A 25,239-nucleotide genomic window follows, 5' to 3' on the forward strand; every position below is an offset into this window, starting at 1 on the left:
TTTTCCTGTTTGCGGATATTGACTTAATTGCTTTTAAAATTAATTTCCATGAAGCTTTCATATATTATGGCTACAGATCCTGTGAAGTGTGTGTGTGTGACCTTACTTTTTTCTCAGTTTGCTTAGTCACGTTTTCACCATTATCTTGGTTGGTAGGTGATTTGATTTATTAGGTAGGTATTTGATTTATTATTCATTGTTGTTTATTTTGATTTCTGCTCTTTGTGTTTGTGATGATACTTATGCATTTTTCTAAGAAATTTATAGTTCTATTTTATTTCATTTCAGTTTGGAAAGTTGTTTGTCTTCTGTTTTAGTTTTGCTCTGTTGTTCAGGCTTTAAGCTCCTAAGCTCAGGGGACCCTCCTACCTCAGTCTCCTGGTATCTCACAGAGCCTTTCAGAAGACAGCCTTCAGGGCTCTTTAAGTATCTTTAGACTCCATAGTGGTAGTCTGACCCTTCCTCCCAATATTGGAGCTCTCTACTTAACATATTTTATCATTTGTTGTTTTAAAGATTGGGAATTTAAGACATTTGCTACTGTTTATTTATTTATCTATCTCTCTCTCTCTGTGTGTGTGTGTGTGTGTTTGTGTGTTGTGTGTGAGATACAGTGGGTGTGTGGGCACTCATATGCCACAGAACATCTGAAGAGGCCAGAGAACAATTCGTAGGAGTTGGTTTCTTCTACTGTGTGGGTCCTGGGGTTTGGACTCAGACTGGCAGGTTTGTGTCAAGTATCTTATTTCTTGAACCCAGAACAGTTTCAAAAATTAATTAATTAAAAATAAAAAAATTAACTTAATGTGTATGGGTATTTTGTCTGCATGTATGTTTTTGCACCACTCATGTGTCTGGTGCCTGCAGATGACAGAATGGTTTTGGAGCCCCAGGGCTTTGCCACAGCTTGTTGCAGATGTTTCTGAGCCACTGCTGTGCCCAGATTGCGAGAATCCCAAAAAAGACCACCAGGACTCAATACTGAAGCAATATACATGAGGACCTTTAATTTTTTTCAACTCGAGTCGGGCTCTGACGGTCACCAACACAGTGGTATCTAGAAAGAGCCTCGATCCCTGAGCTGAGGGGAAACTTATAGGTTCCTATCCCTCTCAGTGGCTCAGAGCAGGGGCGCTCCAGCCTGGCAAGCGCCTATTGGTTGAGTAACATAAGGAGGTCTACTGTCTAAAGGTGACAGGCTACAGAAAAAGGCACCAAGACTGCACATGGCTTAACTTTCTTGGTTCTCTTTGTTCAGGCAAGTGTCTGGTTTCTTATTAACCCTATCTCTGGTGGGCAGGAAGGAATGTGGCCATAAAACTGGGTCTCTTAGCAACTCTGTCTCCATTGGGTGGAAAGGCTAGTTCTTCCCTGCAGCTAGCCAGATTATCCCCTGTAGGCCGATTTCTTAACCTTTGCCCGTAACCCTGAAATCCAATTTTAGTTCTTCTGGTATATCACCACCATGTGGAGCTGGTAATCAATCAAGGGCCCTCTAGAGGAGCATCTGGTGCTCTGAGCCACGGAGTCATGTCTCTAGCCTCCAGAAATAGCTTTGCAATGCTTACTTTTCCCCCCTCCATTTTTTGTGCATTTGTTATTTCATTTTTCCAAGCATTACTATTTCTTTATTTTTACTTAAGTTACTCCAGCTCCACAAACCATGGCACACCATAGGTAATTTCTCTTTGCTTTATAGCCACTAGAGTTTGGTGTTTCTAGGGAATTGTGTTGCCCTTCATTATTGTTCTCTGGACACTGTTGTATCTCTCTCCGTTTATCTTGCTACTCTGTCTCTGGGGCCATATTGGTGAAGGCCAAGGGGGTCTCAAAGAGACTTACAGTCTCTTATTGATAAATAAGCAATTATGACATGCATGTCATCTAGATTTGATTTTAGTTTTGCCATAGCTTGTTTGAAGAATTATAAATGGCTTTAGGCCTTTTAAATAAGCTTCCGTTTAAGGAAGTGCTGCTGTGCACTGTATAAAAACCCAAGGGCCTGGAGAGAGTTAGTGTCATGTTGTCTGTCCCAATGTCTCTGGCCTCAGAGGGCTGTTGACTTGCACTAAGGAGAGGTCTTGGCTGCTTCTAGAAGGGCACCCCTCACCTCATGCCCAACCTCTGGACCTTAGTGTGCATTCCTGTGTGCTTGTCCTTGGATATCTGGTGGGAGGGGTCAGTGGGCCACTGCAGTTGTCTCTCCACCTGGGAGGCTTTAGTGTATGCATTCTTGCCAGCTCTGGTGTGGCCATTTGTAAATTCTTATAAATCCTGGTTGTTTCTCCTAACATGGCAGATGATTTCTTTTCCTGTTATTCCACCAGGGATGGAAGTTTAGCTGTGGGTCTCTCCTGTCCTTGAAAGGACTTGTTTTTTTTTCTTCTCAGAGTTTAGCTCATTTGGGTCTCTTTGTTTCGTTAAGATTTTTATTTGTGTGTGAATGCCATATGAAAACGCTTTACTTGTTTTTGAGGGCTAGAGAGGGCATTGGATCCCATGACTTGAGTTACAGGAAGTTGTGAGCTGCCTTTGTGAATGCTGGGAACTAGGTTGGGCCCTATGGAAGAGCAGCAGTGCTCTTAACCTCTGAGCTTTCTCCCCATCTCCTTGTATTCTTAGCTGTGTGGTGAGTTTCAAGAAACTGATTTTTTTTTTTTTTTAATAGATAAACTGTTTTGTTCTGGCTATTAGGCTGATGAAAAATCCCCTTGCATCTTTTCATCCTAGCAGTGGCAGTCAGGATCGTTTATTTTTAGTGTTCATTATTAGTGACTGTGTCTGAGTGCATTATTGTAACAGACAGCTTTTCTTTTTTAGGGTTAAAGCTAGTGACATAAATTCTTCAACAAATTGTTATACATGTCTGCAGAAAAATTAAGAAAATAGACCTGTAATACTTTATATGCCACAAGTACAATATTAAGTGAAAAAAAGGTCATTTCTTTTGATTTCTGGGTCTTATGAATGTTATTAATTTCTCATAATAAATTTGAGAACTGAGGAATATTACTGCTTCTTAATAGGAAACAAGAAAACTTACTTAGTTTCAGGTCTCAGGGAAACACTTTCTGAGGGTGAAGATGGTGCTTAAAAGTATGACTGTGCTACTTTTAGCTGTATGAATGTCTCTAAGCGGGCAGCTCCTGGGTCTCCTTGGCTGGTGGTGGTTTCAGCTGGAAGGATCTGGTTGGGACACAGTCAGATTGCAGAAGTGAACGTGTAGGCTAGTGCCTGATATTTACTGCGATGTCTGATGATGATCTATGGGCAGGTGCAGGTTCCTCTGTGCTTTGGAGGGTGCAGTGGTGGAATCCTTCTTACCAGCCCCCATGTGGGCATTTCTCGGTTGAAAAATCCTGACTCTCCTGACAGCTGTTCCCTGGAGTCTGATTCTTGCACCCCAACATGTCCTGCCTTGTGAGTGTCACTGCTGAGTATGGGGATTGGGAAAGGTTGTTACTCTTGTTAAGACACATGCTAAAAATACTCTTGTCTTCATTCAGTCTTTCTTTAAAAAGCAAGTCTGGGCAGGACTGATTGCAATTAAACTCCAAAGTGTAAGTGTTCCTAAACACAGCAAAATCCTCACGGTTGCTAAAACCCAACACAGCAGTAGAACAGTCACTGTAATATTCTTCCTTATACACTCCAGGCCTCACCATTTCACAGCATCCTTATAGAGCCATTTAAAAAAGCATGTTGGTGTTATTTGTAGCTTCTTTTTGAAGTTCACCGACGGCTTTGTAGCAGAAGTAATTGGGTAGGTAGCATTTAGATGGCTGTTTGCATTTGCTTGTGGTTGCTGTCTGTCTGTCACTGTTCTTCCTGCACAAGATCCTTACCTGTCACCTTACCTGTAGCATATATTTTACCCAGGGTTTCTACTACTTCAACTGTGTCCATTAGTTTGATGAAGATGATCAGGTGTTGGACTTGGAAAAGGAGGTGTGGCTAGGCCAACCGGCTCTTAAGCAGTGTCTGCACAGGCAAAGCGCAACAGCTGCATGATGATCAGACAGAGAAAGTGTACGTTTTTTACACTTGTTTATTGTATTCAAATACTGTGTTTATGAGCTTTCTCTCCCTTTCAAAGGAATAGTTCCAAAATGGTAAAATTACAGTTCTTTAGTTTCACTGCTAGGTAATTGATGAGAGATTATGGTTTTAGCTTCTGAGGGAATTTTGAAGCAGGTTTTTTTTTTTTTTTTCATTTAGGAATTAAAAAAAAAATATTCTTGGGGGAGATAGCATATTTGGTCAAGTGCCTGCAACACAAGCCTGAGAACCTAAGTTCAATTCCCAGTACCCACATAAAAGCCATGTGTGCTCTGAGGCCAGTGTAGCCAGTTAGTAAGGTTCACCTTCACAGAGACCCTGCCTTCAAAACGCAAGATACCCGTTATGTAAGATATTCTAGCCTCCACTTACACATGTGCACACATGTACATGCACATGTACACACACACACACACACACACACACACACACAGAGAGAGAGAGAGAGAGAGAGAGAGAGAGAGAGAGAGAGAGAGAGAGAGAGAGAGAGAGAGATATTAACCCTGTAATAGAAGGAGGCGTGATGCATTTGGAACCAAGTAGTTTGAATGATGAGGAGAAGGAGTGCTGACTTAGTGGTGTGGTGGTGCTTTTTATTTCTGTCCTCAGCAGAGTTTTAGAGTATTGAGAAAGGACACAGCAGGAAGTCTCAGAAGCAGTGTGCTGCAATGACAGAAGCCCTGAACTGCCAGGGTGTGACCACAAGTATCCGCAAACCCAAACCTACAATCCCGTTGGCAGACTACAAGAAAGCAGCATTATCTTCTCAGGGTGCAGTTGCTCATTTCACACCTACCTGAGACAACACAGGCTTGCATCCTGCAGTCACCTGTTGGCTTCTCATCTGAGCTGTTGGTGTATTCAGTGTGGGGCACTGCAGGATGCCCTATGCCTTCCCAGTTGAGCAGCTGGCCCGGCGGCTGGCACATCACAGGCAGGAGTGGGGTGCTGGGCAGTGCTTTCTTATCTAGGTCTTGTCAGCTCCCGCCTTTACTGTTGTTCTTCCACACAGCCCCTGAGTCCCAGCCTCTCACCTGCGAGTGCTGGAGTTGGTAATTGAAGCCTTTTTGCTGTTTTGTGTGAAAACTGAACCTCAAGGCTTAAAGTTCGCAGTTTTTTTAAAAAGACATTCTTTAATACTTTGTGTTTGAAGTTAGAATATTTTGTATCAAAGAAAGTATTTCTTCCAGAGCCTTTGAGGTGGTACTCCCCAGGCACCAGGTCTTCAAGAGATAGCTTTAAACCCTCCTCAGAGCTACATCCTGATTTCCTGCATAATCTTGTTGCCAGCCGCAGACGGTAATAATTGGTGTCATTTCAGGTCACTGGACACACCAAACTTTGATCCTAATAATTCGGCCGCACAGATATTTTCTGTAGGAACTGCATACAACATTATGCTCTTAAAATGGATCACAGGGTTGAAGAGTGTTTTTCCCCTTTAGTTTATAAATAATTCAAAGCTTTGAAAAATTCATCAGTGTCATAAATGGCAGAATAACATGGAGAAATGATGTGATTTTTGTGTCAATGTAAATATTGTAGAACAATAATTGAGGCGATTTGCCACTTGGAATGAACAGTAGAAAGGTTACACCAAGGACCTCTGGGGAACCATGACCTAAGCTTTCTTTTCTTAATAGAGGCAGCATGAGGAAATGTAAAAGAAGCGAGCCCTCTACTATTCAAGATCATCTTCATTTGCTTAAGTTTTTAATTTATTCTTTGACATTTTCACACATGTATAACATACATTCTGGTCACAGTCATCACCCCACCCTGTGGTATTCCCCTTCCTCCTGTCGATCTCCCCTCCTTCCAACAAGCCCGCTATCACGTCTCCTTGTTTGTGTTTACCCAGGGCCACCCTCATGGGCAGGGTGGAGAGCTCTCACTGGAGAAAGGGCAAGCCAGTAGGAGCCATACATCTGAATACCCCAACTCTGCCTCCGTATCAGCCATCGGTGGTTGCCATTAGCTTTTTAGGAAGGGAGAGACCGTCCCCCAGCCATGACTGGATGCTGACAAGTCCAGTCTTGCCACGCAGCTCCTTGGACAATAACTACAGTTATTGTGAGTTCATGAGTGCAACAGCGTGTCATGCCAGAAGACAGCAGTTCATGACCCTGTTCCAATCGTCAGACTCTACAGTCTTTCAACCTCCCCCTCCATGTTGTTCCTTGACCTTTGGAAAGGGTGATTATGGGAGCCCCATCAGGCTGCCACCTTGACCATACACCTTTCTCTGTTAGTTGCATTTTCCATAAGAAGGAGCTGTTGTGGCCAGGGCTGGAGCAGATGCTTTACTTTAATCTTGCACAGTTGTCTCTTCTTACATAAGAATTTATGAATTACCTCTGAGGTGTTTTTTTTAAAGTATTATTATTTTATTTTTGAGACGGAGTCTCACTGTTTAGCCATGGATGGCCTGGGACTTGCTTCGTCCATAGATCAGGCTGCCCTTGAACTCAGATCCTCCTGTCTCCTAAGTGATGAGATTAAAGGCATATGGCGCCACACCCAGTTATATGTATTTAAAAATTATTTTGTTTTTATTTTTAAGTGTGTGTGTGTGTGTGTGTGTGTGTGTGTGTGTGTGTGTGCCTGCAGAGGCCAGAGGCAGCCAATCTCCTGGAGCTGGAGTTATAGGCAGCTGTGAGACACCTGACATAGGTGCTGGGAATTGAACATGAGTCCTTCTAGAAGAGAAATACGTGCTTTTAACTGCTGAGCCACTAGGTAAATGTATTTTGAGAATATACCCTCAAAAGGAAGATTCAAATCAACCTTTAAAGTCTTGGATTTTGTCATAAAGTCTTTGTCCAGTGCCTAATTTTTCTTTAGTCTTATTTTGAAACATGTTGTAAGACAAATTACATTTTTGACATATTTTATCACCTTAGTTTTCACTTAATAGGTTTTATTGCCTTTTAGACTTTCATCATACTGTAAAATCAAAATTATTACTGTATTTTTAATTAATAAATTGAAATGGTATGCTATTCAACATATATCTTATCTTTGAGTGTATTGGGGAATGATTAAGTTTAATTAATATGTCCATTACCTCATATACATTTTTTAGTGAGAATATTTAAAATATACTTTCGTGGACATTTTCAAATATATGGTGCTGTGCTGCCTAGCTTATAACTAGTTTGTTTGTTTGTTTTTTGAGACACAAACTGGAGTATCTGAGAGGAGGGAGCTTCAGTTGAGAATTGAAAGATTGCCTTCCTATGATGGGGCTCTAGGTGGACTTGTAGGGCATCTTCTTAATTAGTGTTTGATTTGCGTGGTCCTAGCCCATCGTGGATGGTGCCATCCCTGGAAAACAGGCTGAGCAAGCCATGAGGGCAAGCCAGTCAGCAGCACTGTTCTCAGCACTCTTCCTGTGCGTCAGCTCCTGCTTCCAGGTTCCCACACAGTTTGAGTTCCTGCCTTGGTTTTCCACAATGGGATATGTAAACTAAATAGCCCTTTTTTGTCCAAGTCACTTTTGGCCATGGAGCTTCATCCCAGCAGCAGAAACCCCAGCTAAGACTTAATACACTGTCAACTAGAGTCAGCTATTCATAATATATCTGAACCTGTTCCTCCTGACATGTTGGACTGTTCGACCAACATGTCTCAGTGCTCTCTGCCTTAGATGTACTGTTTTTGGCTATGCAATAGATTAATTGGTTCCTCTGGATCTTCCTGGCAATTTGGCCATGGTTAATGACCATGTTTAAATGAGAATGAACTCAAATAGTAAACCCTTAATTTAAAGATACTTAAAGTGCATATATGTGAAAGAGGATTACATACTCAGCACACAGACATTCCTACAAATTGGTGAGAAAAACCATGTGACCAATAGAAAGTAAGCTAAGGATTTCAGTAGGTGTAACACGGAAGAGGAGTAAATGGCCAGTAGGTGTGTAGACAGTGTTCTAGCTCTGACCGGCTGTGAGCTGCAAGTTTCCTTGTAAGGTGACAGCTTTCATATATCACCTTGGCCAGAGTTGAAAGCTGTCATGTCAGGTACAGAGTGTCTAGGAAATGGCATTCTTATCATATCGCTGGCAGAAGTATCAGTTCCTGTGACTTTGCAAGAGAGTGAGATGACAGCTGCTATTAGAGTAAAAGAGATTGCCCCTCAGATCAAGAGTGGTATCTGTTCTCACCATTCGAGCTGAAAAGCCAGCTGAGTATGATGCTACACGCCTGTCATTAAGTTGTTTGGGAGGCAGAGCTAGGACTAAGAGTTTGAGTCCAAGCGAGGCCCGATGATGCGGGCTTGTAACCTTAGGCATGAGGAGCTGAGGCATGAGAGTTCCAAGTTCAAGTCCTGCCTGGCCAGCAGAACAACTTCAAAGACAGTCTGGGAAATTTATTTCAACTTGCATCGAAAGAAAACGTTAAGGGGTTTGTTAGATTAGTACAGCCCTTAGAGCTTGTCAGAGGATTACTTCATGGTGGATGATTATTTCATGGTGGTTAGTGCGGAAGCTCAGCAAGCCGTCACAGTGCTGTGAATAAGCATCAGTGGGATGCTCAGCCACAAATGGGATGTCTACATCACTTCACCCCGACGCTCAGGGGCCAATGTAGAAGAGGGGCAGAAAGATCGTGAGGGCCAGAGGTCAGAGCAACAGTGTCTTTTGCAACACTCAGATAATAAGAAATAAGACTCAGATAATTCAAGCTGGATCTAACCTGAAAGCTTTCTTCCTGTAGTCTCCCCTCCATGATATCAGAAAAGACTATACAGGCTGCCAAGAGAAGGGAGTAACTAATAGCCCTACCTAGTTGCAACACCCATGAGTCACAACGGTGACCAGCATGGCAAGATATTCATAAAAGTGAAGTAAGGGACACTCACATGCTAGTGGTAACCAGCGGCCATCTAATTGGACCTTGGGCCTCTCAACAGGAGGAAAATCTAGGTACCAGAAACGGAGCCAGCTTTCTGGAGCTACTGAGGTCATGGACTTCATAAAAGAACTTAGTATGGTTGTCTTACTAGACCAGCGTAATTCCCAGTCCCGTTCAGCATCTTATGCTTATACCGCAGCTGAGTGTAGCTGTCATCCCTTATCAGAGAGAGACCTGCACAGAAAGCCACAGTGGCCACAGTGCAGAGATCAGTAGATCGTGGGGAGCCTAGCCCGAATCTACATCACAGCTCCTGTATCCCTGGCTCAGGGAACATGAGGGATGCGGAGGCAGAAAGACTGTAAGAGCCAGAATGCCAGGAGGTCTGCAACAGTCTCCCAGCAATGGCCACCTAAATAAGACTGAGACAATTCCAATATCAATAAACATGCTACCATAGAAGGGGGAGAATTTTGTGGGCTCCCACAACTATACAAAGAACTGTAGGAAACTAGTGATTGCTGGCAGAGGGAGAAAGCCTCTTATCTTCCAGAGATCCTGTTATTGATTACCCAATACAAAGTGCTCAGAATTGAAACCATATACACACAAACAGCAACAATAAAAAAGATTCAGCAGGTTGTATTTATGTATTTGTGCACACACATATGCTATTAACAGTACTAATCAAAACATCAGCTTAAGAGTGATGGCTCATGAGAGGGTTGGAGGGAGGAAAGGGAAGGCAAAGTGATGTGATTCTATTTTAATTAAAATGTATTGAAAAGAAAAACCAGTGTCTTCTGGACCTGACAGAACTGGTAGACTCATGAACTCACAGTAGCTGTGGAAGATTAAGCTAGTGAACCCCCTAGTGTGGAGGGGTGAGAGGCCAGGGCCTCATGAATCCCAACTCCTGAGGCTCTCTTGACAGTTGATAGCTTCTAGGGTAGAAACTGTCACTTTCCTTCAAGGCTTGTGGCAAGTCAGCCATGGTTCAGTGGACAGCCTCATGCCCACGAAGATATGAACTTGGTGGATAATTATTTAAAAGAAAAAAACCACACAATTAAGAAGAGATGGAAGGAAGGTGCATCTAGGAGGAGATAGGAGGGTGAAGTAAGGATGAATTTGATCAAAACCCACTGTATACAATCCTCAAGGAACGAATGAAAGCACTGATTTCAAAAAGGAGCATTGATGTTACAGGTCAGTGGTAGAGAGTGTACAGTATGCGAGGCCCTAGATTCAATCCCTAGCACTAAGGGAAAAAAAAAAAGAGTTTGAGGCCAGCCCGGAATACATTAGCAAGCCCCTCAATGCATGCAGCACACACACACACACACAGTATGTATCTTTAAAAATGATTTACTTATTTTTATTTCATATGCATTGGTGTTTTGTCTGCATGTATGTCTGTATGAAGGTGTTGGATCCCTGGACCTGGAGTTACAGACAGTTTTGAGCTGCCATGTGGGTTCTGGGACTTGGTCTCTGGAAGAGCAGCTAGTACTCTTAACTGCTAAGCCATTTCTCCAGCCCTCAGAGTATGTATCTTTAGTTTGTACTGTGGAGGGCTCTGTTCACCAAGGAAAACCCACTACATCTAAAAGTGTGTGCGCGTGCATGTGTGTTACACATATATATTTCAGGATTTTAGAGTTTTGGGTAGGAACAAAAATGAGAAACAATCTGAGTCCACCAATAGAGGAATATTGAAATAATTATTACATAAGCATATTATGGAGTCATACACAGCTTTAAGAAAGAAAAAAAAATAGATTTACATGTGTGAATATGGAGAAACTCCATGGAGTTACTGTTAATCAAAAGGGTGCCCATTGAAAAGCAACATAGAGCAGATAAAACCAATTTCTCTTTGTTTTTTGTTTTTTCAAGACAAGGTTTCTCTGTGTTGCCTTGGCTGCCCTAGATTTTTCTGTAGACCAGGCTGGCCTCCAACTCACAGAGATCTGCCTGCCTCTGCCTCCTGAGTGCTGAGGTTAAAGGTGTGTACCATTACTGGCCAGAAAAACCAGATGTTTTTAATGTAAAGACCTTCTTTTATTTATTTATTTATTTATTTAAAGATTTATTATTTATTTATTATCATGTATACAGTGCTCTGCCTGCATGTACACCTGCAGGCCAGAAGAGGGCGTCAGATCACATTATATAGATGGTTGTGAGCTACCATGTGGTTGCTGGGAATTGAACTCAGGATCTCTGGAGTAGCAGTCAGTGCCCTTAACCTCTGAGCCATCTTTGGAGTGCTCCTAACTTAGTTTTACTTGCAGGACTTTGGTGTAAGAGAGGGACTGGGGATGGAAGAGTCGATAGAACAGAGAGCAAACTTTCACACTTGAGGCGTGGTTATTGTTGTAAGCCCATATTTCTCTTTAAGACAGGGTGTGTCAAGTAGCCTAGGTTGACCTGTAGCACAGGATCCCCCTGCCTTAGCCTCTTGAGTGCCAGGATTATAGGTATGCCCCACCATGTTCATTCATAGACTTGTAATTTTTCCCACAGATAATAAAAGCTCCAGGTTTCAAATAAAGATTTTATTAAAGAATGCTACATAACACATCTTGAATGCATTTTCTGTAATCTGAATCATAGGAAAATTTACACTTTATGTTTAAATAATTTGTTTTTTTTTTTTTTCTTAAAGCAAGATTTGAAGCTTTTTGGTTCTTCTGAGGTCTGTGTATAACTAAAGGTGATTCCTTCTCTTTATTTTATGTTTTTGGTGGTTTTTTTTTTCTGAATATGACACTGAGACAAAGATGTCAGGAGCAAATTGTTAACTCCTTACAGATAAGGACTTAAGGGGATGGGTTCTTAATTGAAGTTGAATTTTAAATTATGATGAAAATATTCTGATGTGTCACCTGCTATTGCTGCTTTTTTGATGACTCGCCATTCTTCCCATGTAGTGTAGCTGTTATTATTGTATAGTACAGATTATTTTTAAAAAGTAACAAAACTTTCTGTTACTGTTACAAAAATGAATACAGTCAACACAGAAGACCAAGAAAGCTGACTGTGAGCACTGAGAATATTTTACTGAGTGTTAATCCCATATTTTAAGATGATATTACTAGGCATAGTAGAGCACATTTATATCTTTGAGGGGTATGATTTGTCACGGTTGGTGTGCGTATAAGCAAGATCACTGTGATCAGGTAAATCTGCGACTCGCAAAGGCTTCAGTTTTTTTGTGACTTTTAGGTTGTCTAGAGTTTTGTATAAAGAGCCATACTGCATTTTTTCTTACCTATATAGTGTAGTATAATTACTTCTGCAATCTGCCGTGTCTCAGCAGTCCCCATGCCCCCGCTCTTTTCAGTATTATTCGGTTGTGTAGGTGTATCAAGACTTGTCCACCTGTGGATGGACATGTGAAGTTATAACTGTTTTTGAGGATTTTGGAAAGGCTTTAGCTGGGATTATGGGATTGTAGGCTTATTGGTGCTTAGCTGTTTTTTTGTTTTTGTTTTTGTTTTTTCTGTGTTTCAATCAGAACACTTGTTTTTCAATGGTTAAAAGTAGAAATGTATTTTTTATTATAAATTTTGGACATTAGCTCCTTATTCTCATATATCTCATTCATATGTTTATGAGTATGCTCATACACCCTGTGCATTTTCTTACTCTGCGGCTTGCCTTTTCACTCTGTTATGTTTTAAGTTTTTTTCCATTTAGAAATGTTTACTTTGATATAGTCCTATTAATTTATTTTTGATTTTGTACCCTGAGCTTTAGCGTGACACCCCAAAAGTGATTGCCAAGGCCAATGGCCATGAGGTTCCCTCCACGTTCTTCTCTAGAACTTTTTGGGCTTAGGCCCTTTATTAGTTTTGATTGGTTTTTGTATAGGCTGTGAGATGAAGCTCCAGTTTCATTCCAGGATCACTTGTTGAAAAGATCCTCCCCAGACATGTCTTCCTGGCACCCCTCCCTCTGTGTGTGTTTGCATTTATTTCTGTGCTCTTTATTGTGTTGTACTGGACCACAGTCTGTTTCTGCATCAGCGCTATCGATTCCAACAGCGCTGTCTTTCTCATGTAAGAACCTTGATTTTTATATTCCTGTGTACACATGGATGTGATAAGAAAGCAGAAGGGGACCGCATGGCTGGAGAAAGAGGATAGGGAAGAGGAGGGAGGAAGGAGAGGGGAAGACAGCCGGGTGTGGGCAATGCTACACATGCAGGAAGATGTTATAAACGAAAGCCATTATTTTGTATACCTGCTAAAAATACAAAAGGAAAGGAAAAAAGAACATATACTGTACATACTATTTTGTGCCCATATCCAGAAAGTAAAATGTTATGAAGATGTTCTTATATCAAATATTTTCTAAAGCTTGATTTTAAAACAACTTTTTAATAGAATTTACTTATATGGTGCAAATGTTAAATCAACATAAGAAGACATATACTGAGAAATCACACTTTCCCCTGTTGCCTTTCAAGGTTCCAGGGATGTCCCCTCTTTGTATTTCTATGCAAATTCTAGTGATTATGTGCCCCTTCCAAAACATGTACAGTATGACATTTATTTATTGTCTATGCATAAGTTGTAGTTTACTTAATCTATGTTGATGGATTTTTCTAATTCTAAGAAAAACCTCATCTGTGCCAGACACTCTTGTCAGTGTTGCAGTTTCCGTCTAGTTTTGGTTCCAGCTATACTGGGTGAAGACTCATCAGCGCAGGCTTTATGTGCTGTTGAACTCATTTTTTTCTACTCCCGCTCTAGCTCCTAAATAATGAGATGGAGACCTTGTATTTATAATAAGCTTTAAAGCACTACAGCTGGGCAGATTCTCATCCATTCTAACCCATCTATGCTAGCCTGGCCCACTTCCAGCCATGTGCCTTGTTACCAGTCCTCTAGTCTGTCCTTGTCTGCTGCTCCTGCTCCATCTTAGTCCTCATGGTGACTCCCCCATGGCAACCTCCTCCACCTCGCCCTGGACCTTCTCCTTCTCTCCGCCTTCTCTGTCTCCCTCCCTCCCTCCCTCCCTCTCTCCCTCCTCCTCCCTCCCTTCCTTCCTCTTTCAGACTGAGAATGGATGTCCCATCTTCTTCTGTCTCCTTTGTCCAGTCATAGGCTCTTCAGCTTCCTTATTAATCAGAGATTACTGGGGAGCAATTTTTACACCTTTAGACGGGAGCATTGATAATACCAGAGTCTGTTAGCATTTAGCTCACTGCCATTCAGAGAGATGCCTTAATGCAATGTGAATGAAGGTCACCTCTGAAATATATGCATTGTTTCTCTTTGACATTTTTAAGGGCCTTGTTATCCTCATATTTGTATTCTTGATGCTCGGGGTATAACAGGTCCTTAGCAAACAGTGCCGTGTGTGGGATTTTAGTTTACTCATTTAGCCACATAGGCTATGTTGTAAGTAATGAGGACTTGGGCTTTGGACACATTGTTTTGTGTCCCCTAACTCCATGCCTTCTCTTTTGATATCACTACCTCCATGAACAGATTGACACAAGTGGGTAGGTGACATTTTGGTAGAGTAGACAGTTGCAGTGAGGAGGTTCTTTGTACTTCCTTTACAATTTCTAGATATATTGGAGAAAGATTGGACTCCTGGTAGGCCTGGATTTATGTCTTTCTGACTAATGAATGAGTGTTTTGCCTGAGTGTGTGTGTGTGTGTGTGTGTGTGTGTGTGTGTGTGTGTGTATGTGTGTGTGTGTCCTCCATGTATGCCTGGCCCCTATGAAGGTCAGAAAGGGTGTCAGAGCTTGTAGAACTATAGCTACAGATGGTTGTTAGTCACTGTGTGGCTGTTGGGGACTGAACCCTGGGCCTCTGTAAGAGCTCAGTGGTTAGCAGTAACCGCTGAGAGATCTCTTCAACACCTCTGCACAATTTTCATGGGGTGCGTGTGGTGAGCTTAATGGTACATCACTGGAAAATACTAACACAGGATCTGAGGACAGGCTGTGGTAAGTTCTGTGCCCCGTTCTCTGTGATTTCTTCAGAGTGGACTCTTGGCCCAGCCCATGTGTATCCACCAGTCTATACTGTGTACCTGCTGTCCAGGCTCACAGCAGGGAGGGGGCTTTGCAGGTGAGGCACACTGGGCTTCACTGACTGGGACTGAACAAGGTATTTTGGTAGCCCATAGTGGCCATGTCTGTCAAATACTAACTTTCTTTGGAAAATGAGAAAACTTAGACCCAAAATGATCCAAGTGCCTGCCAAGGCCTGGATGAATAGCCACAACTAGTTTGTTTGGCTCCAAATGCTTTTTCTTTTCATTACAGTATATTGTTTCCTAGAATACCAAAAACAAAACAAAACAAAAAAACCAAACCAAAACCAAACCAAAACCAAACCAAACCAAAAACAAAACAAAAAGAGAAATAAGAAAGAAAAAAAAGTCAAGAGTTATCAAGAAATTGTTATCAGAGAATTTTAACTATGCTTAATTTTAATTTTAAGTCTTCACATAGAGGACAAATTGGCATCTACTTGGGGAGAAAATTTGTAATTTATAGTGCCCTAATAAAATTAGTTTAAAGCTCTTGAATATGACAACAAAAATTGCCAAAAGTAGTTAAGTTTTTTAAGAAAAGTATTGGCTAAGACTTTAGTTAGAAATGTAACTCAGTATCACCCAGATGTTTTATCTTTACAGATAGAGAGGGCAGCCTGGACTATAGAGGAAGTCATGTGATACTGTTTTGACACTGGGCTATTCTTTTTTTTGTTTTTTTGTTTTTCAAGACAGAGTTTCTCTATATTATCTTGGCTGTCCTGGACTTGCTTTGCAGACCAGGCTGGCCTCAAACTCACAGCAATCCACCTGCCTCTACCTCCCGAGTGCTGGGATTAAAGGCGTGCACCACCACGCCCGGCTTTGACACTGGGTTATTCTGAATGGACTCCTGGAAGGTAGTGGCATCTTGTGCCTGAAGTCAAAGCTAGGGGTTTCTCCTATCATAGGCCTTGTTTATATTGTGTTTTGCATGGCAGTTTGGCAGTTTATTTTACAGATGTTCATAATGTGCAGTCTTAAATCTTGCTTCTATTTCTGGCATGCTTTTAAGTATGACTCATGCTTTCTTGAGGCTGTCCTAAAAATACTGCATGTCTGAAGCATTGATGTGAAATACACCACAGGCACCACAGAGCACTGCGGAGTACTCGCTTTCTGTAGGATAATGCAGCTCCCAACCAGCTAAACGTGGAAGTGCTGTTAAGAATGTGCTGAACTAAAAATATGGAGAAGGAAATATAATGTACAGAAATAACAGTGACTTTCAAATTCTAATAAAGGATGGAACATATCATTAATGTCATAAACTATAACAGAAACAGGACTAATGGCCAGAGTACATTAGATGTAAATGCTAAATTTAATGTAACCCTGTGGACGAGGAAATCTTGAGCCTTAGAGTGTCAAAAAGCTGTTGGAGGGAGCTGGTGAGAAGGCTCAGGGGAAAAGTGCTCTCTGCTGATCCTGGCAACCTAAGGTTGAGCCTGTGAACCTACATAATGGAAGCAGAGAACCTACTGATGCAAGCTGGCCTCTCACCTCCACATGTGTGCCCCCCACATGTGAATAAACAAGTAAATATAAACAAACAAACAAATGTCAAAAAAGCTTCTGGCAGGGTATGTGAGACGTGATGACTGAGCTGCAAGCTTTGGACTTGAACAACAAGTCTAATTTGGCTCTGACTTAACCAACCTTATGCAAGTGGTGCAACTCTCTAATTGTGATTAGAGGAAGAACTTGCTTAGCATTTACTTTATGAACCCTCAATCTGTGTGCTTAATTTAATTCTCACAACTCTGTAAGTATAATTACATCCATTAAATAGGCAGCAACACTCAATCCAGGGAGCTTATATGATTTGATTAAGGTTACACAGCTAACAAATACCAGAATTGGGATCTGAACCCAGACAACATGGCTCAGATCTGACCTTACACAATGCTACCTGCTGCTTGTGAATCTAAATGAGATGGAGTAAAGAAAAATTACTTGTGTATTTATTTGGCACATGATAGTCAAGCAATGAATTGCACCCTTATTACTTACACATTTTGACAGTTTCACACCACAAAAAGTAGGACCCTGGGAATGGCATATACTCTTGTGAGTCCTTATGGGAGTGTCTTCCATGTCAGCACCATGCTTGTGTGTTGAGGGTCACTGGCTTGAGAGGTAATTGGCAATCTCATCAACACTTTCATTTGCTCTTGGACTCTAGTGGCTCTTGACACTGACTGTGCTGGCATTGAATTAACTAAGGAGGTCAGATTATTTTTAGCTCTTGTAACTTTTACCTCATCTTCCTGCCTCATTTTCCAAGTGTTGGAGATACCACACCAAGCCCCATTAAAAGTAGTATTGTTAGGGGAAAGACAAAAGCATAGAAACATGTCTTGGAGATGTACCGTGGACTAACAGTCAGGCACTAGGTTTAGAAACGGCTTAGGATGAGGTGAGTGATGAGACCCCAGTCTCAAGTCTACTGTAATCACAAGACTGTGGAAAAACATAGTCACTAGTAACTTTCTCCCTAGTGGTTTCATCCTGTAGAAGGTCAGGGGTCAGGGAGACTGAGAGAAATATATCTCAGGGCTTAATTGTGATTAATTAGATAGACAGTGCTCATTAACAGTGCTTAAGTACTGACACACACGTCATACATACATTTCTATCTATCTATATGTATATATATACATGTGTGTGTGTGTGTGTGTGTGTGTAATCATTCTCAGTAAGAGTGTCATTGGTCTCATGGGCAGGACGGACTGTCTTGGACATTCAGTTAGCATCACTGTGATAGTGTCTCAAATCACCCCTCACTCCCCAAAACCTTGCAGCAGCGTGAAGCATTTCCAAATGCTCTCTTGCCAGCACAGGTGATGGCAGCATGGTCAGTGTCAAGAACCACTGAAGTCCAAGGGCAAATGAAGATGTCGCTGAGATTGTTAGTTACCTCTCAAGTCAGTGACTCTCAACACACAAGTATCGTGCTGACGTGGAAGATACTCCCATAAGCACTTACAGGACTATATGCAATTCCTAAAGCTCTAGCTTAAATACATTCATGCCTTTCTTCTTAATTAAGAGAGGCGAAGGCAGATGGATCTCTGTGAGTTGGAGGCCAGCCTGGCCTACCAAGCAAGTCTAGGTCAGCTAGCTCTACATAGAGAAACCCTGTTTCAAAAAACCAAAGAGAGGTGGGGGGTGGCATTGGTATACAGCTTTGATTCTACTCAAATATAGTTGTTGTTGTTTTTAAAGAAAAAGATACATAAATTATTCCTAAACTTCAGTACTTGTTTAAAATGACAACTTGTAAGGGGTAAACCCTATTTGTTTGTTACCTGAAATGTATGTAGTCCTAAAGTCAAGTCATTGAAAATAGATTATAACTATATAAGATGGATTACAGGTCATTATACCCATTTTTGTTGTTTGTTTAGGTGTGGTGCTGGGGGAGGAACCCACAGTCTCATACAGGCTACACAGTTCGCTACCCCTGAGCTACATCCTCAGCAGGAACCATGTCTGTCTGTCTGTCTGTCTGTCCCTCTCCCTGTCTCTCCCTCCCTCCCTCCTTTCCCTCTTTTTCTTCCTTTTTTATTTTCTTTAACTATTCCTGAACATGAGACCTGCCCTGCAATCGATTATATACCCTGTATCATCCTATTGGAGAAAACTGATTTGTTTTTCTCCAAGCAGGTATGAATTACAGTTCATTTGTTAACTCTTACCTGAGTGGCTATGTTTTCTTTCTTCTTTCCTTCCTTCCTTCTTTCAAAAAATAGCAAAATAAAATATACTATGATAAAACAAGAACTATCATCACATGATTAGACAAATCAAACCAACAGAGGAAAAAGAACCCAAAAGAAGGCACAAGAACCAAAACCTCACTCATTCACATACTCAGGAGTCCCACAAATACATTAAACTGGAATCCATCACATAAATATAGAGGACCTGGTGTGGACCGTTGCAGGCCCTGTGCACGCTCCTTGAGTCTCTGTGAGTTCATATGAGTTTCATTCATGTTGATTTAGAGGGCCTTGCTTTCTTGCTGTACTCCATGCCCTCTGGCTCTTATATTCTTTCCACTTTCCTTCCGTGGGGTTCCTTGAGCTCTTAGGGGAGGAATTAGATGGAGACATCACATTTATGGATGAGTGAGGAGTCATGTTTTAAGCCAGGTCATCACTGTTGTTTTCCCCAAGACATTCTTCTGCGTCCCACTTGTTCCTCTCCATCCTCATATAAACCTAATACCACAGATACATGATATGTCTGTGCACTGTCATTTTAGAAGCCTACATACCATTGTAACACCTTGGAGTGAGGAATGCCTCCATGCATATCCTAGAGGACTTGTAAGAACCAGAGAGAAGCCAGCACCTGTATGTGGGCAGAGTCTTGGTTTTCAGACATAGGGACATTTGCTTTGGGAAAATAATAAGACGATTTAGCATGGCTCTGTTGACATGATAAACTAACCAAACTGCACAGACCCTTTCCCTTGATTTACTGTCAAGATAAAGGGTGTCAGAAAGTTGTATTTCTTAGCAGTTAGCTGTTAGCTTCTTTAGGGTGAGCCTTCCTTAGTGATGTTGGGCTGTGTGTTTGTCTATGAATGTAAATGGCAGGGTGTGTGTGTGTCTGTGTGTGTGTCTGTGTGTGTGTGATATGTGGTATAAGTTTAATCTTAGCTAATTATTACTTAGGTCTTTGAATTCTTCCATGACCTCATTGAGTGATTCAACAAAAACTTAAAAAATGGAGTATTTAGTACATGCAAAAGACTTTGTTTAATGTATATTTCACATATACATATATAATATATATCTCATATATAAATATACATATATATGATTTATTAGAATGGCTTACAGTCTGGTCTAGCTAATCCAACAATGGTGGCTATGAATGGAAAGTGCAAGAATTCCATAGTTACTCAGTCCATAAGGCAGGATGTCTCAGTTGATCTTCAGTGTGCACTGGAATCCTGAAGAAGTAGGCTCTAGTGCTAGAGAGGGAATGCACTTGCTGTCAGTGAGAACAGCAGGCAAAGTGCAGAAGTTCCCTTCCTCCACAGTCTTACATAGCATCCTGAGTGGGTGTGGCACAGGTTAAGGTGGGCTTTCCCAGCCCCGAAGGCTTGGTTCAAGGTTTGTCTTCCAGACTCAAGATCTGGATTAAAGGTAAGTCTTCCTACTTCAAAAATCAGGATTAGAAGTAGAACTTCCCACTTCAAATTAAGCAAAAATCCCTCACAATTGTGCCCAATTTTGGGATTTTAGTTAGTTATGTAGTCAAGTTGACAACCAAGAATAGCTATTACACCTTCCCTGCTCAACTACTAGCTACTGAAGGATTCTGGGTGGCAAAAGAATCCTTTTGCATTAGGTAGTTCCATAGTCATGGTCAAATATATGGTTTCATTTGAATTCATTGGTTCACAAAACAAAACAAAACAAAACATGATATGAATGTGGGAAAGGGACCTGTAGGGAGGATGGGCATTAGCAGGGGTGGGAAGGAGCTACAACAAGGTCCAGGGTGTGAGAAAATCAAAATGCACTACACATTTGTGTGATATTGGCAGAGAACTAGAGCGTCACCATTGCTGTTGATGCTGTTCACAGGACTGTCTGGTCTATCTCATTTCTCACTCCCAGATACCCAGTTATCTTAATAATATAATTTTCTTCCTTTTTGCTGTTTTAAGTACCATTTTATTACATGTGTATGTATCTCTCTCTTTTTTTAAATTTAGTTTTTCAAGACAGGGTTTCTTTGTGTAGCCCTGGCTGTCCTGGACTTGCTTAGTAGACCAGGCTGGCCTTGAATGCAGAGATCCACCTGCCTCTGCTTTCCTAATCTGGGAGGTGCGTGCTACGTGCTATCGTACCCAGCTCATATGTATACTTTTCTAAGGAACTCATTTGCTAATGGTTTGAACATTACCAATACAATGTATGTGATTATTTTTTCCACTTAATTACATATCTTTAAGGTTTGGTATATTGTTTGGAAATAACCATCAAGTGAATTTCACTTAAAAGTGTTTTTGACTGTTTGCTTGTATTATAAGAAAGATACCTTGGGAGTGAGATCCAGGCCTAAGCACGAAGTTCATCTAGTTTTTTAAAAAAAGATATATTTATTTATTATCTCATTATAGATGGTTATGAGCCACCATGTGGTTGGTGGGAATTGAACTCAGGACCTTTGGAAGAGCAACCAGTTCTCTTAACTGCTGAGTCATCTCTCTAGCCCCTGGTCATTTATGTTTTATATACTCCATATGCATACAGCTTGAAGATAGTTTCGAGTGATTTTTTTCATGGCCTTTGCATTTTGACAATGACTTGTTATATGAGGTTGGGTGTGGAATTTACTGCTGTGGTGTGACTTGGGCACTCAGAAAGTTTAAAAAAGTTTTCATGTTAAGAATCTTCAACCTTTTATGATAGTTTATTAATTTTTGTTGTTACACAACTGTTATGTGCATTTATCCATTCTCCTCTGTCTTCCCTGTTGTTTGGAAGAATGCCATTAAGACTTTACTACCTCTCCTCTCCTTCCTTTCCCTCCCCTCCCATCCTTTCCCCTCTCTTCCCCTCCCCTCTCCTTCATACTCCTGTAAGTAACTTGACATCCGTCCTCCAGTAAGTAAGGCCAATAGAATCATTAGTTCACCAAACTACACTTGGACAGATTTATTCTTTTGGTCTGTTTGTTCTGCATTTGTTTACATCTTCCTAGGAAAAGCTCATGTAACAAGTGGTGTAGAAAAGAGTAGATATGAATTATAGATTCCTTTGGGGTCTTCCATCCATTGGCATTTGAGATTGGTTTAACTCTAACCAAACAAGGGAAAGACTTCAAGTCTCTGAAGAAAGAAACTGAAGAGTATGTCAGTACAAGAGAAGATCCTCCATGAGCAAGGATCAGTAGGATTAATGTAGTAAAACTGGACAATTTCCTGAAAACAAACTACAGATTCAATGCTGTTCCCATTAAATTAGCAACACAGTTGTTTACAGACTTTTATAGAACCATTCTCAACTTTACATGGAAAACCACAAGAACAATCTTAGAATAGATAAGTCAAGTGGAAACAATAAAATGTCCTCCAAAGGTATCTGCATCCCTGATCTCGAGATGTACAACAGAGCAACAGCAGTGGAAAAAGTACATGGTGCCGGGACAAAAACATACTTTTTTTTTTAATGTTTGTAATGATCCTTAGTTGTCTGGGATCATTCGGCCATGTCTCTCTTTGGAACAAAAAGGGTAGGCATTGAAACTGTGATAAAATAATGACACTAACTCCTCACTCTTCCATAAAAAGCATTTTTATTTCTTTAAGGATACCTACAGATGATTATCCCATATATCCTAGTTTGAAATGTAGGATATATGATACTTTTTCTGTTTTATCATTGATAGTAATTTTAATATGAAACTGAATGTTTGCCAGCTATTTATACTCTATGTACCTATGTCTGTCTGTCTGTCTGTCTGTCTGTCTGTCTCTCTATCTCATCTATTCTAATCAAATGCATTTTTAAAAAATTTTCTTCTTTGGTGTTTTGAGACAGGGTTTCTATGTGTAGCCCTGGCTGTTCTAGACTCACTTTGTAGACCAGGCTGTCCTCGAACTCACAGAGATCCACCTGCCTCTGCCTCCTGAGTGCTGGGATTAAAGGCGTGCGCTACCATGCCGGGCCTCAAATGCATATATTCAGTACATAGTTTACATTATTTGGGTTATATAGTTTGTAGTAATGCTATAACAGTTACATTTGTATCTCACTGTCTTTCTTCTTCTTAAAGTTTCAGAGTCCCCAGCTCAGTCCGTGGTCCAGCACCTGCGGTGGATAATGCAGAAGGACCTGCTGGGGCAAGACGTCTTTCTCATAGGACCTCCTGGGCCTCTTCGGCGCTCTCTTGCTATGCAGTACTTGGTGAGCAGCCAGTTCTTGTCACTTCCGAAGGGCCTTAGCTTTGATAAAATATGTGATAAAATAAATGAAAGTAAAGAATTTATTAGAAAAACATCAGAATTAGCTGTATTAGGATACGCACTACCCCTAGGCCACGCCTAGTTTATACAGGCCTCGGCAGATGTTGCTCGGGAAGCCCCTGCGCGTGCTTGTTTTCCGCTTGTAGTGGAAAAGAACTGTAAATCCAGGCAGTGAACAGTAAGTGCCTAGCGTTAGCTGTGAACTCTGCCACCTCTGCCCCGCCCCTAAGTCCCGCCTTTCTGTTACTCAGTGAACTTTTCCTTAGCTCAGGCCCACGACTTAGAGACCCAACCAGTTCCGCTGATGGTTCGAAGTCCTGTAGTTTTTAGCTACATAGTGCTTTTCCTCCTGTTTAAAGAGATGAGAAAACAAATGAACAGAGATTGAATAACCCACTCAATCTTTATCTAGCTAGAAAAATTAGACAGTTGGCTTGAAACCCACTCTTTACCTCTTTAACATGGTGTTCTCTTGAATAATTCTAGTTCTTTGAGAACTGTTATTAAGTCATTGAAATCTTCAGATCTCAATATCAATGTGGACGTTTACAAGGCCTTTCTGTTATGCTGCAGAATTAATAAGCATTGCTCTACTGATCCAGGCAAGAATGGCCTCAGATGAAGTGATAGCTCACTGAGATTTTGGTTTTGGCCAGGCTTCGAAGTTGTTAGGATTGTGGAACGAAAGCGGCTTGGAGATCATAGGGATTTGGTTAAAAAATGCAGTGCAAGTCTACACATGGGGAGCCACATGACTACTATGACTAAAGTTTAAATAATAAAATAGATCTGAGGTAGCCAAATATATATAAAAACTCAATACTACCCTGGCATTTAAGTACACTTGTGGAGACTCAGTACTACCCTGGCATTTAAGTACACTTGTGGAGACTCAGTACTACCCTGCCATTTAAGTACACTTGTGGAGACTCAGTACCACCTTGCCACCTTGCAGACTGCCGTGAACACTGTTGTCACTGGATATAAGAACCTTCACTTGATATTGTCCTAGGTAGATAATGTTTTGCAGGCAAACTTGCTGAAGCTTTAAAAAAAAAAAATAGATAATTTGATACTTGTCTGTGATATTTAACTCATACTAACGGTGGTTGTAGGCTGATGTCTGCTGCCTTCTTCTGGTGCTGTATGGGAGCTTGTTCACTTCTTTTTTTCATAAAGTCATGAAGAAGGAGGCTGTCAAGAGTGAGGAGAGTGATAACATTGTCCTCAGTGTGCATCTCAAGATTAAACTGTGGTACTCTTTGATAATAAGGGGGCCAGGCATGGAGGTGCACTTCTTTCAACCCAGGACTCAGAAGGCAGAGACAGGAGCATCTCTGAGTTTGAGGTTAACCTGACCTAGAGAGCGAGTTCCAGGACAACCAGGGCTATACAGAAAAACTTGTTTTGAAAAACTAACTAACTAACTAACTAACTAAATAAATAAATAAAAATACAAAAGGCATATATAGTATTGGCAGTCATTGTGAATGAAAAAAGTTTTCAGGGAGGAAGGGGACATTCAGCCAATTAAGGAAGCAGATGTGGCATTATTAGTGATGTGTTCTAAAAGCAAGAAGTAGGTATCTGCTAAAAGGAGAGAATTACATATTCCAGAATTACCTTTCACAGACAGACAGTTGATGAATGTTTGTGAAAACATCATTTGAAATTATCACATCTTTATGATTGTGCATCTTCTCTATTTAAAACTTTGGCCTCTTTTTCATTATACTTGAAACTATAGCAATCTGGAACGAAGACATTTAAAAGGACTGACTGATGATAAAGCATTGTTCATCCAAATAGGACAGCAATAAGTTGCGTGGAAACATAATCCCCTGTAAAAATCTCCTTCTCCAGTAATGACATTGTCTACCAACTTTTTTCTTTATCCTTAAGTAAATTAATTTTTATGATTAGTGAAAGTCTGTTATACCCCTTATTTGATTGGAGACTGTCACTGTTCTTAGGTCATCATTATTAAAGCGAGGGTAAGGTACGTAGCTGTTAGAGTAGGGCAAAATGATTTTATGGGAAGGTAAACTGTTTTGAGATGTTAGGGCTTTTGGATGTCCCAGCTTTTCCCTTAAGGTTTTTTGGGGAAACCAAATAGTTATTTCTTCTCTGCCTTTTTTAGCTTCCTCCTCCTCCTCCTCTTTCTCTTGGTCAGCTGTTGGTTTTTATTCTTTGTTTCACACTTGGTAAAGTATCTAACAGTGATACAGTGTTCAGTTGCTAAGCCTTGGTCAATGGAGTAAA

The 25,239-nt window shown here is 41.0% G+C and overlaps 1 protein-coding gene across 1 annotated transcript in view; it reads left to right on the forward strand.

Annotated features, from left to right (window-relative positions):
- The window catches only part of Vwa8 (von Willebrand factor A domain containing 8), a 309,886-nt gene that overhangs the window by 25,558 nt on the left and 259,089 nt on the right, over positions 1–25,239 (forward strand). The window contains exon 3 of the mRNA XM_051160869.1: positions 22,788–22,918. Coding sequence (XP_051016826.1) covers positions 22,788–22,918 — 131 coding nt within the window. The remainder of the gene's footprint in view (positions 1–22,787; positions 22,919–25,239) is intronic.

Source organism: Acomys russatus, chromosome 18, assembly GCF_903995435.1.
Source record: "Acomys russatus chromosome 18, mAcoRus1.1, whole genome shotgun sequence".
NCBI classification, from domain to species: Eukaryota; Metazoa; Chordata; class Mammalia; order Rodentia; family Muridae; genus Acomys; species Acomys russatus.